At 33.9% G+C, this 14,199-nt stretch overlaps 1 protein-coding gene across 1 annotated transcript; it reads left to right on the forward strand.

The window, feature by feature from the left end:
• The first annotated feature begins 7,148 nt into the window (after nucleotides 1-7,148).
• LOC138313318 (ankyrin-1-like) lies at nucleotides 7,149-9,781 on the forward strand. Its single transcript, XM_069253812.1, has 2 exons — nucleotides 7,149-7,275; nucleotides 8,194-9,781. The coding sequence occupies exons 1-2, from the start codon at nucleotides 7,243-7,245 to the stop codon at nucleotides 9,664-9,666; spliced, it is 1,506 nt and encodes a 501-aa protein (XP_069109913.1). The 5' UTR covers nucleotides 7,149-7,242; the 3' UTR covers nucleotides 9,667-9,781.
• The last annotated feature ends 4,418 nt before the right edge of the window (nucleotides 9,782-14,199 follow it).

The raw sequence follows: 14,199 nt of genomic DNA on the forward strand, positions 1-14,199 counted from the left end.
AAAAACACAAATTTTCTTTATTAAACTAGTTCGTCGTCAGAATCGCAGCAATGAACAGAATGGAATCTGGCATGTTGATGGGTATGATGAGGTTAAACCTTTCGCCATCGCTATTAGTGGGTGAATTGATGGTTTCACCAGAAATATTACATGGTTAGAAGCATATCATACAATCAATAATCCAAAAGTAATACTGATACACTATATGCGTGCTGTTATGGAAATGGATGGCTGTCCAAGGAAAATAAGGGCAGACATGGGAACTGAAAACATTCATATTAAAACAGCACAAACATTCTTTCGGAGACACGACACGGACAGATTTGCCGGAGAACGAAGCTTTATTTCTGGTACCAGCGTCACAAACCAAAGGATAGAGGCATGGTGGGGATTTCTTCGAAAAAACCTTATGCAGTATTACATTGATATTTTGCACCTATTGAAAGAAGACGGAGAGTTCACGGGAGATCAATTGGACACAGAATTGGTTAGATTTTGCTTCATGAAAATCATTCAGGTAATTAAAATAGGAAGTATCTATCCCCAGAAAACTAGGGAAACTGTCATTCAAGCGTTGTGTGATAGATAACCAGAATCGTCGTAATTGCGGTCGTTTTCCGGTAATAACATCTATAACAATATCTAAGAGAAAAAGGTTATTTGATATTCCACAGAGCATAGGCCAAAATGATTATATTTTCTGACATGACTTGTGAAACAGCTTTTTAATATAATGAAAAATGACCACGGACTATATTTTTACCGTATCTGATATATTCATACGCCAAGTGAAAAGCATTTAAAAGAACTTGTGTACGTTTGGTAAGAATATTGAGTCCCACTTCAGTTGATTATATATTAATACATAGATTCACATCATTTTGCTGCATTTCTTTACCGGTAACAATCGGTTCACATAAGTACTTTCATTACTTTGTTTTATGAATGCTATTCATATTTTAGGATGATCTCGATCAGATTCAATATTCCTGGAACTCTCATAGAATACGGCCAAACAGAAAGACAAATAGCCAAGGAGGACGTCCTATGCTCTTGCATTCCCAACCGGAGTTGTACCAAGCAGAAGACAAACTTGTACCCATCAATCGAGAAGACGTGCGTGAGTGTGAATCTGGATGTGTTACAAGGAGAGCCATCCCTGTGATAGAGACATATTTGAAATATCCTGTACATGACTGGTCTTGCCCAGTCACTGGATATGAAGCTGCACAAATATATATTAATCTGAGAAACCAAATTAGATCCTATCTTCATTTTCTATAAAGAATCTATGCAAAGGTCATTGCTTGTGGCCGTTACGTAAAAGTGACAATTAACCATTATATGTGTCATAACCGTAGCAATTTGGACCTGATTTTGATGCTGTGTTGTAAAAATGATAAATAAACACATAAAAAAGGAGTTCTTTTTACTTAAAATAACATATTTTAATTAATTGAAGATTAAGGCATACTTCAGCTTATAACAATATATGCTTCATACATGTATATCTCCTTACATTACATGCTTCATTGGAACATAATAAAGTGGGTGCATAGTAAGAAATTCTTTCTTGAGAATAAGGTAGAATATTCTTTGAACATATCTCAATATTAAGATAATTGAACCTATTGAAAGTCATGCGAAAGCAAGAAACATGGAGCAAAAAGTACTGAATTTCATAGTACTAGTATATCATACGATCAAAGTTGGGAAAACATGGGGAAAAAAAAGACTACATGAATGATATTCTTGTATGATAATTACAATTGCAACATCGCCGACGGAGACAAACTATATCTACTGTAATTGCATACGTCTAACATTAGAAAACGCACACACAAAAATAAAAGTGTATCTTTAAATGTACACATTGTGAAAACACCGATAGTTGTAAGCTTTATAATGTCCCAAAATGTCTTCGAAATGTAATTGATTACTTTTTGACATTTTATTTACAATAGAAAGTTACAAAGGAAAGTTTTATGTAGGTTGTAAAACAAATTTGTATAGTATGTGTAGTTTATGGCAAGCCAACATGTCATTTACTGCATATATATAAGATATCTTGATTAAAATATACGATATCTTATATAGTATATGAGATATATCATATGATATAAAAGATATCTTATTTAACATATAAGATATCTTATATACTATATCAGATATCTTAAATATTATATAAGATATCTTATATAATATATGAGATAAATCATATGTTTTTATTAATCCTATATAAGATATTTTATATCGTATATAGGATATCTTATTTACGTTATATATATAAGATATCTTATATAACTTATATAATATATAAGATATCTTATATAATTGAAATTTCGTTGCTTTATAAGATATTTTGTAAAGCAACGAGATTTCAACAAAGGCCCAGAAATGAAGTCTCCCTACCCGGAAGTCATAGAGAGCTATAAAGTATCAATCTCTCCCAGGGTGCATTGCGGTCCCCACAATTTTACGAGGTGAATGTGAGGACCGCAATGAGTCCTGGGAGAGATTGGTAAAGTACATGTATACTACTACTCGTTCAGCCAGACTCTTGTTGGCTTCGCATGCTACGCCAGTATCAAGCGTTTGGTTGAACTAGACAAAAGTATGCATGTTATTATGTTCCCCATGTATGCGACTCTAAATAAAACTTCTTGACTCTTGACTCTTTACGAATTGACAACTAGAGTGATGGGAATTAACTGCTTCTGTGTTTTCAATACATCGATGAATGCAACCAAACAGCGGTTGATTCTCCCTTTCAGTGGCATCTTTGTCATTGCGAACGATTCTAAAATGTGTTCCGAAGTGCTCCGAATGATGCTCGAGGGAGAAATTAGTTTCTGGTGTTAAATGCTACGAAATCTCATTCTATATAAAATATCTTATATAGCAACGAGATTTCAATTATATAAGATATCTTATAAATTAATTAAGATATCTTATATACGATATAAGATATCTTATATAGAAAATTGAATAAAATATCTTAAATACTATATTCATATATAAGATATCTTATTTAATTTTTATATGAGATATCTTATATAATTATATAAGATATCTTATATACTTAATGAGATATCTTATATGCTATAAGATATATGCTATAAGATATCTTATATACTTTATAAGATATCTTGTATACTTTATAAGATATTTTGTAAAAATAAAAAATAAAATAAAAACTAGAGCATAAGAAATATACTTTAATGCTTAAATTGGGCACATGTTCACTTGACTCTACGCCTTTGGGAATATTGAATTGAAACGAATTTCGACCACATGAAATTAAACTTGATACTTTTCATTTATACTGACATTTTGAGTTGAAAATAACTTGTCAACCGTGTAGGTTTGCATCACAGTCATTTTCCTGGTCCCACCTCCAAGGAATCCTCGAACATTAACGCTTTCATGGTACCACCCGATCTCTACTGTCCTAGTTTCTTTTTTTCGCATTCTGATTTCCAATCATTTTGTGTGATTTTGTCACTTCCTCGTCAGATTCTCCATCACGATCATTTGGTTTACCTATAGCTAGCATCATTTTCTTTCTAATGGAGTCATAATGTCTTTTCTTCCTTTTTAAGTTCTTCGATTCGCCAAATACTGGATTTTTTCTCAATACAAAACTTAAGAAGATCCATGCGGTCTCCCAAACAAAGAAACTGTGCAAGCTCCTGATTATGGGGTCCTAACTTTGCCACTGTATCCATATTTATCTGGAAAAAATACACAAAAGTAAATGGTAAAAAAAAAAAAAATAAAATACTAATAATGTAGATGCAGTCAAGAGTATTCATGTTTAGGGTTAGGGATAACCGTAAGTCGAAAAAGGAGAGACCTACATCAAGTACTTGGTCAGGCTATTATATTACAAACACCGCTTTTGCTCTTTGTTATTCTGTATGAAAAACATGCACTTTCAATAGTATAAACTTTATTTTTTTACATCGATTACGAAACAAGTTATACAACTTATGCAAATCACTCTCGATGGCAAGGATATAGGCATGATATTATCATTACTTACTTAAAATCAAAGACGTAGGTGATATAAATCTCTGTTAATTAATTATAAATTGTCTGGTACATACCTTTCCATTACGAAGCAAGATCGTGTAGCTCGTTTGACGTTTAGTCTCTGACTGATATATATTCCGTGATTCTGTTATTCCTTTTGGCTAAAGCCGAGATCGAAATATACACCAATATACTCATCCATCCTTTGCTGTTTTACTTACTGAGCTTATTACTAGCTTACCATTTGACATATTGCCTGTACGTATGGTCGATATGCCAGATAGTTAATTTGCCCGGGTATAGTATTATCTTTTTGCCCGAGCAGATTATTATTTTGCATGGGCAGATTATTATTTTGCCCGAGCAGATTATTATTTTTTGTACGAGCAGATTATTATTTTGCCCGAGCAGATTATTATTTTGCCCGAGCAGATTATTATTTTGCCCGAGCAGATTATTATTTTGCTGGGGCAGATTGCTATTTTTTTGTCTGATGTCCTAAATACGCTTCCGTAGAAATGAGTACATACGGTCAAACCATGAAGCTAGATTGTGGTCAGAAATTTAATTTCACATTTTACAGTGTTATTAGTACATTATAATTGTAAAGTGGCTTGTGCGAGTATGTTTTCATTTAAACATGCACAAGGCATGAAAGCAAGAACTTTTACGGTGCATGCATTATGTGTTGCAACAGATGCTTTTAAGACAGCATATATATGTTTGTATGTCCATTTTAATGAATGATTTTCACAACTTAATGCATTAAACCTTATGGTTTTCAATAGAATAGCATCTCAAATTGATTGCCAGTTATGACACAAAACACCGAAATTATCCCCTTTGAGCTATAACTCTGATTGGTTTATTTTGGTTAACAGTTGCTTTTACGTAAATTAGCACTTTTAGATTAAAAAAAGTTCGTACCCAGTTACATAATGTTTTACCGTACCAAAAAATAAACTTGAAACCATTTAAAACATGTCAGTGTGTAAAGAATGGCACCGAACCAAAGAATGATAATTAAACGAATTAATTTCTGCATGGAAAGGTGTAACGGATCAATCCTCAATGTTTTTGTTCAATTATTAATTTTTCGCGAACAAAAGTATATTCATATTTCATTTCAAATAATCCAGTACCAAACCTGATTGCAAGGAAACTGTGGTACATATATGTTCTCGTGCTTTTCCATTGTTTATACTGGTTCCTTTCATTAGAAATAATTCAATTTCGCTTGTAGTAAGCATTTCCATTAGATTAAAATTTAACTTTTCAGCCCATAAAAGAAAAAAAAATACCTCGTTTCTGATTGGCTGAGATAACGGTGTAATGATCTCATAGAAAAAGAATCCAAAACTAAATTTGTAATTTTAAAGAGACTTTCAACAGTTAATTGAATTATAATGATTAATGTGAATAGAATGTTTTTAACGTTTATATGGAGATATAACGCAGAGAGTTATTTCGCCATAGCGTTAAAATTCGTTCTCATAAATTATGAAATTTTAGCTTGAAATACCAAACTTATAAAGTAACTGAAAGCAATTCAGGAGAAAAAAACTGACCAATTACAGGCTTTATAATAGATTAACATATTTTTGACATACTCAGGCTACGTAAGCATTGTACTGTATACTACATTATGTTTGTATAATGTGACTCGTGTCCGGTTCACTTTCCCGTGAACTTCTTCCGACCTAATCATTATGAATATAATATATACATTTGAGAAGATCGCCAAATCAGCTGACCTCAGACGTTTTTTCCAGTACAAAGGTCATCGAGTACAAAATAGTTCATGTAGATAATGTATATGTTTAGGTAAGAAAGTCATAACCGCCTCCAGAAATCAGATATTTAAGGCCAAAATAAAGATAGGTTCGAATATTCTTAGTCTGTCTACGGAAATCCATTAGCTAATCTTTCGGCGAGTTAATACCGACAATGTTTGTTCATATTCTAGGTGTGATCAAGCTGGTTAAACGGTTTGATATTTTTGTGTACATTGACATATGAATACATTTTTCAGAAGAAAAAAAATAAAAATCATAAAGTTCATTAAAAGATCACGAATATAATACCCATATATGAATATTCATGATACTAGAAATCCTGAAGCTCAGATTGAATTCGATGATGCTTTCGATAGTTTTTAAGCTAAGTGGTTTTTTTCTAATGACAAACATATGTATATATTTATTATGAAACTTTGTGAGGTCCATGTGGTACCGCCCTGGTTGAATAAACCTTCATTTTATATTCTTCCATGGCGGAACACAACACCATATGAACCAAAACAATTTAATGATCAACGAATCATTCTTGATTTTTGATAAGTTTATTATTATGAGTTATGTAGTTTTTTCGACAAATGTCAAAACAATTCTCTTATGTGTATATCAATTGCAAGAAAAAAAATGTTGGCCATAGGACGCCACCCTGAAGAACTCAACGTTTGAGCAACGAATAAGTCGATATTTCTAAAAATGGAAACATCAAGTTGATATGCTTTATATCGAACTCCATGTGATCCTGTTTTAGCCAATAAAATTAGCTGAAAGTCACATCATATCCAATTTAGAACTAGATACCGTATGCCCATTCGTTAAAATCAAACACGAAATCACGAATCGCTGACATAGCCCATGTAAATCAACAATTTACCATTGGCGCAAGAATAGTGCCGATGTTTCCCGAATGGAACTGTTTCATTTTTTACCGTATGTACACGCACATGCATGTCAATTCGTTTATTATAAAATTACATTGATAGCAATGTGCAGAAAAACCTATTGCATAATGAAAAAGTAAACATAGAATACATTTGCTTGTTTTCCTCCCGCTTGCAGAAACTCTAGCAAGTCTACTTCACAGCTTTATTTGTATATACACACGTGTTCGACGTCATCATCTGCACGCGAGCACATGCTGCTGCTGAAACTGACACCCGCGGGGCGCCGACGGGGCTTCATTTTACCCTGTTTAAAAAAAGAAATAAAGTATACAGGAAGAGCATACATGTATATATTATCTTTAAAACAAAAACCTGTGTATTGATTATGTATCTAGGATAAGTAATGAAAAATAGTAATCTTTCATAGAATAGAAGAATAATAAAAGACTAAATTATTTAGTTTCGCCCTCTTTTATCCTCTCTGATGGCGAGTGCATAGGAGGTTGTGTTCCTGCAGTAGATGTCTTCCAATGGCTAGTTCGGTGGATGTTGGTAGTTCTGAGGTAAATATAACTCTATAAGTAGTTATAATGTTCTTTATCGTTCTTTTGTCGTTCTTTATGTTCAATCTAAGCGATTTCTTGACATCCAAAGGGCAGTAGAATTTCTTTCTGTCGTTACCGAAGTTACCAAATTTCTGATACGTAAATACATTCCTACCATACAATGTACCTTGTGTTTTAGATATATGTATTGTTGTGATTGAGTAGATGGCATGTTATTGAGCCATTATTCTTTTTTTTTTCTTTTTAGATTTGTTTGCTTAGCAAACTTCAGTGAAATATCCTCTCATTTTTTATGTTATATATATTTTTCTATTTCTGATATTTATAGTACTGTAAAAACTATCATAAGCAATGTAAATTCTTGTTCGTGTGTTTATAGCCAATGTATTTGATATTTATTAACATAAAGCCGGTAATAGAAAATGCAAGATACATGGTACATATGTATATATTTACACATGTGTGTGTATACACAGGCAGTGCGTGAGATGACGTAAGGGTTTACGTATACACTGATGTACATTATGTACATCTAAATGTAGACTTGCACATGCCCTCGTTTAAAGCATTCTCCCAAACTCTTTGGTCCAGACGTTTCACTGATTATCATTTCACTATCTATCTACATCGTATGGGAACGTGCGAACCAGAGTATCTCATATGTTCATAGCCACAATATTCATAAAGAGTGCACACAACATTTCTATGTCAATTTCTCTCTTGATTTAAGATTTTTTGTTGTTGTTATAAAAACATAAATGTGCGTATAAAGTATTATTTGATAACATTTTTGCTAGCTGTGTTTATATACTTCCGCTGACCATTTCGTGTGTAAGCTACAAGATCAGAATCAAGATGACTTCAATTTAAATAAAATTATCTACACAAAATAAATGAATGTTGGTTCAATTTTAGGAAATAAAAGATAAAGATGAAGACAGTGACGATGATGACGATGATGGTGGCGAAAAAAGAAAAACAGAATGGACAGCCGAATCACTACAGCGCCTCCTAGCGGACGCCATAACATACAAGTCATCTCTCACGGACATAAAAGTAATTCTGCGCTGTGGAGCTAATGTAAATGGCAAAGTAAAGAAAGGTCTTCGGCCATTGCACTATGCGGCATTTGTGGACTACGTGGAATGTGTGGAACTACTTATACAAAAAGGCGCAGTGGTTAACGTGACCGATGACATTGGCTATACGCCACTACATCTTTGCGCGCGTCGGGGGTTCGTAAACACACTTAGAGTTCTAATTGACAATGGAGCCGTTCTCAACTTCTGTGATTCTGACGAGGAAAGCCATGTTGACGATTCCTCTAAAAATCTGGGTTATTTCACCCTGGAGCCCCTCAACATGGCTATCGAAAGTAGTCACGTGGAATGTGTGCGTCTTATGCTCGAAAAGGGCGCAAAACCGAACAACAAATATTTCATGGGGTATGAAGTAAATTTGGTGTCTTTGGACAATTTGGAATGCCTTGAGCTATTATTAAAGTACGGAGGTGATCCGAATGCATTTAGTCGAGTTGGATTAACTCCCCTTATGAAAGCATGTACGGAGGGAAAGTATGAAGCTGTCGATCTACTACTAACATATGGGGCCGAAATCCACATTGCTAGTCCGGCCAGATTTGACCACAAAACACCAATCTACTATGCAGTTCAAGGAGGCAATACGGAGGTAATCAAAACTTTACTAGAACGTGGTGCCAGTCTTGCCAAAATTGAAGATTTCAAATATGCGCCATTGCACATGGCAGTTATTTCAGACCGGAAGGAGGTGTGTGAACTTTTGTTGGAATGGCAAGCGGAAGTTGACGTCAGATCCGACGATCATGGTACGCCTTTGATGTTAACCTGCGCAACACCTGGTTTAAAAAACCGGAAGTCTATCATAGAAATATTGCTTAAATATGGAGCCAACGCAAATGCTCATTCTCCTTTTGTGAGTTACACGGACCCTTGCTTATCTCCCCTTACTGAATATATCAAGAACAACAAATATGACATAGAATATGACATCATACACTTGCTGATTCGACATGGCGCTCGAGTAACTTTTCAGGGGGACATGACTGTGTTCAGACTAAAAGATCCTTTTGGAATCCTGAATTACGCCATGAACGTTGAAACAGAAAAGGAAACATTTATGTTACTGATCGAGGCAGCATCTTCATATGACCTACCAGACATTAACACTGCAGATCTTTTACTGGCTTCAGATAAGAAACTTTTAAAGAAAATGGCGGGGAAACCGAGGGAATTGAAGCATATAGTTCGTCTACTCTTAAGGGATCATTTTCCCAGCCACCTTCCTGAAAAAGTTCAAGAATTACCCCTTCCTAAGCTTATCAAGTCGTACTTGCTCTTTGATGTTTAATAGATAGATACGTTTGCACTCGCTAGCTGGTTGGTGTTTTTTTTTTTTTTTTTTTTTTTTTTTTGGTTTAGAATTTGTAAACCGGTATACGAACAATAAATAAACTGTGATCCCAGTCGTTTTTTTTTCTTGTTTTTTTTGGTTTTGTTTTAAACATAATCTGCTGATACTGTTTTTCAATGAAAAGCAATTTTCTTGTCTACTAATGCATAGAAGCCAAGTTTTGTCACTTGAGAATAATTTTACAATTTTTAAGAGTACTCCGTAGTATAAAATTAGCAGTAATTAGGTTTTAATAGGCTCACCCCATTCTCACCCTCCATACCTACATATATATCTTATGTGATATTGCGAAAAGTCAAAAAAAAATTATCCGCAAGACGACAGAAGAGAAACATATTCCAAGAAAGCAATGATTTGGAGAAAGTACCAAGGCACAGGATGTGATAAACATATAAGTAAGTGCAATAACTTCGGTAGTCAGCATCGAAAGTGGTTACATTTAATAAATAAAAGAATAAATATATACATCTAGTATTGTGTTACGCGACACTAAAAGGCAACGGTAGTTTTTCTTATTTTTTTCGGCCTTATTAAATCATAAATTTGCAAAGTAAAATCTGAAGAAGCGATGTGTCAAGATTTTTTTTATTTGACCGAATAAGCATAATTGGTTGTTTAGTTTACACTTTAAATTAAAATCACATGTTTGTCATATTATTCTCCACTACAAAGCATAATTATAACGTGGAATTAAGGATTTTTTTCCATATTTGAAGTTATATGTGTTCTAATTTTCATACTCCTAACTCAAGAAGAGCTTTTAATATTTTATTCCACACCAATGATTACCAATATTTTGAGAATTCTTAGTAGGAAGTGGTTTTAATTTTACAAGTGCAAATAAGAGCCGAAAAAGATATTTGGCGGTACTACAAAAAACTCATTGTATTTGTATTTTCAGCGCAGTGAATTGAGTAATGAAACCAAGGTGTGGTCTTCAATTTCATTTCACTTTTTTACAATGTTTTTAGTCATTGTAAAGATATTTCAGCAGGTATGTTTCCATTTTAACATAAATAAGTCATAGAACACACGAGTTTTACAGTAAGTATATTCGGTAGGGTGTAGTAACTAACGTTTATAAGTCAACATAAAAGTTTGTCAGTCCATTTTAATGTACTGTGAAATCACTCAGACATGTGATATGTGTCTGTCTTCTCTACACGGTAATAGCTGCTAAATATAAAAATCATATGCATGTTTGTAATGTTGCAGGATAAAAAAACAACATACATATGTATAACTTTGGAATATGACATGTTTTTCTTCTTCAACAGATATCTGAGAGCCTTGCTATTTATGGTTGCCCTATAGCACATAGCACAATATATAGAAGCAATATAAATCTGGTTTCCTGCTTGATCATTTTACTGTATATTATTCAATTGATCATAATTTATGTGAAATTAAAGAAATACATACACAGCCGACATATCTTGTTTTCTATGTTCGATCGTGTGTAGGGACTAAATGTTAAAAAGCAAAGTATAGTATAGTTGGAATACGACAGGTTTTTGTATGAAATAGATCTTCTGTTAAAAAGTACAAATGATTGCGTTCCGCAGGATCAAATTAAGTCAATTACTATTTATTATGGATACATGTATATAAATGATATATAGAGATTGAACAGTGTTTTGATTGCGTTAAAGGTGACCAGTATGAACGCAATGGGATACAGACATATTCAATGTAGCGCGTTAGCGCTACATGTAAAATATGCTTGAACACATGTTTTGTTTTGATGTCAAATACATATTTAATTGAATCTAATAAAAACTCTTTATTGTTATTTTAAAATCCGTCAACTTATGACGCAAAATCTTATCGAAGCGTGAACTAGAAGTAGTCCGAACATGCACTGCGTTTGTATTCATACGTCATTGCGTTTACGCTAATTTGAACGCAACTCCCCTCCCGTTGACTATATAGGGGCATATGTAAATATATAATAATGTATCTGAAAATCTTAAAAGTCTATCAAAACTATTTGCTAATGATACCTCTTTGGTTTTTTTCCACAATACAAAATGAGTTCCAATAATGATGTAAGGGAGATTACTCTCATTGCTCACCTTACGCTTTTTGGGCTAAAACATATCAACACTATATCACTGCACGTTCCCGGATGGTTTCCAGGAAAACAATAGTCGATATAAAAAGGGAAAAAACGTAATTTTGTTAAGTGTGCTAATTGTGCTATTAAAATTCGAGAAGCTGAAATTCCACATCAATTAAACATGTACACATACGAAGTCGTTCATTTAATCCGACATCCTCGATACTCAGGGGTTCCGATCACTTACGGTATCTACACTCCTGAACTATCCCATAGTTAGATTGAAGGCAGATCAGAGGAAAAACTCTGAACCAATCAGAGGCCTGCAAATATCTCCTTTGAAGACTACAGTGAGAGAGAGAGAGAGAGAGAAAGAGGGAGAGAGAGAGAAAGAGAGAGAGAGTACTCACGCTGTAGTGTTTATGAGGAATTTTATTGAATTTTAGACCAACATTGTGGGGAAATTATATGCTTATGGGGATTCCTCTCGTTCCCCACAATCCGGTTCCTCATATATTCGTAATCAGCATGGTCGAATCTTTAATTTAAAACTGAAAGTAGAAAAATGCTATTTTTAGACTATTTCAACTCTCGCGCGTTATCACACCACCGTAAAATGCAGGTTTGAGAATCATGGGAATTTTTTTATTTGGAATACCTCTAGATTGTACCTAATAACTTTGTTATTTTTGGCGCGAAAATGCTGCTGCTGAATATTTTGGCGCGAAAAGCATTATTGTACAGCAGACAGCAAGGTGAGTTGTTTCTTTCAACTGTATGTGAGGAAATTTTCTCTCTTATTGCAGTATGGCGTTATTGCACTGTGTAAAACCGGAATGTGAATGCAAGATATTCTTTACTGATATAAACGGTATCGATGTTGTCAAAGCATTTGCTGATCAATTTTCATTGGGTGAATACCACAATGGATTTTTGGTGACCTTTAAACAACATATTGACTTTAGAGTGGCAATGCTGGCTTTACAAGATCGTAGACTATTTCATATTATTTACGGAATAACGGGAATGCAGATATTTGTACCAGAATTGATGAAGTATCTTGCCTAGGTCTGTCGAGGTGATATATATTACTTACTGCTCAGAAGCTAATTGATAATTTGACTAATCATTTTTTAAATATAAGTAGGCATAGTCTGGTTTATCAGTTTGGTACTGGTGCATCACATTAATCTGGGATTCATGTAACTGAAAACTTTTTAATTTTTTTTTACCTGAAAGAATCTTGTTATAAGGTCTATCAGATTAACTACATTAGATCTATATGTAAACCAGTCAGCCTATAGTTATACAGTTGGTAGTAGACTAAAGGTTACACATTGTGCACACGGTGTGAACTACGAGTGGACACGGAGTGCACGAGGTTTAGACTACAGGTAGACACGGAGTGCACGAGGTTTAGACTACAGGTAGACACGGAGTGCACAAGATTTAGACTACAGGTAGACACGGAGTGCACTACGTGTGAACACGGTGTCCACTACAGGTGGACATCGTGTCCAGGTAAAATGTCCACTACATCCAGACCACAGACAGACCAGATGATGTGCCACAGAGATATGAGAAAAGATATATTTATTCTGCAGTCTATATGGACTTTGACAGATAGAAATATTTATTGCGATCAGAAACATAATATTTATTGCAACATAAAAATTGCCGTTAATTACTGGAAATCATTCGTACTGTAATGTTTATTGGAATAGATACATATAAAGTAAAATGTATCAATATATATTATCATACAATTTAATTTATAAATAAGGACGTTAATTAGAATTGATAAAAGCAAATTAACTGCGTTGCAAATTAACTGCGTACGGTAAACCACATGCTGGTTATGTCTCATCAATGGATAGTTCCCAGTAAAAACTATTTTTCTTAGCTAGTGATATTTAGTTTAAAGATGAAATTCTTTTTCGTACGCATAAAGTGATGAACTTTGCGTGGAGTAAGATTTTTAGTGTAAGCAAATCGTCGCCAAAGAGATATTTTGATCGGCAAATTAGTTTGATTAAAAAGAATATATTGATGGGCATAAGAAAAGCAAGGACATATAAACATAAACAAATTAAATTCTTCATAAAATGTTTAACTATGTATGTATGGAATATAGTTTTCTAAACGGCAAGGTGCGCGAAATAGTTTTAATCCTGTCATATGTATACAATGTAATACGTATACATTTGCTACATGGAACCTCGCGCGTTGCAAAGCATTGGAAAATGAGAACTCGTCCATAGACGTTAAAAATCGGCATTAGAAATTACACTTTATTGTGTCAACCGATTGAGGAACCTGTAATCACTGGCTTAAGAAAGCAAAAATGTATTATCGGGCATGTGGCTGCTCGTGAGCATCAACACTGTTCAAAGGACCGATCGCTAAAATGT

Source organism: Argopecten irradians, unplaced genomic scaffold, assembly GCF_041381155.1.
Source record: "Argopecten irradians isolate NY unplaced genomic scaffold, Ai_NY scaffold_0651, whole genome shotgun sequence".
Classification (NCBI taxonomy): Eukaryota; Metazoa; Mollusca; class Bivalvia; order Pectinida; family Pectinidae; genus Argopecten; species Argopecten irradians.

What these genes read in the sequence shown, in the direction of transcription:
- LOC138313318 (XM_069253812.1), top strand. Translation starts at nt 7,243, where the DNA reads ATGGCTAGTTCGGTGGATGTTGGTAGTTCTGAG. An exon ending in TGGATGTTGGTAGTTCTGAG is followed by an intron (nt 7,276 to 8,193) that starts GTAAATATAACT and finishes GTTCAATTTTAG; the next exon opens with GAAATAAAAGATAAAGATGA.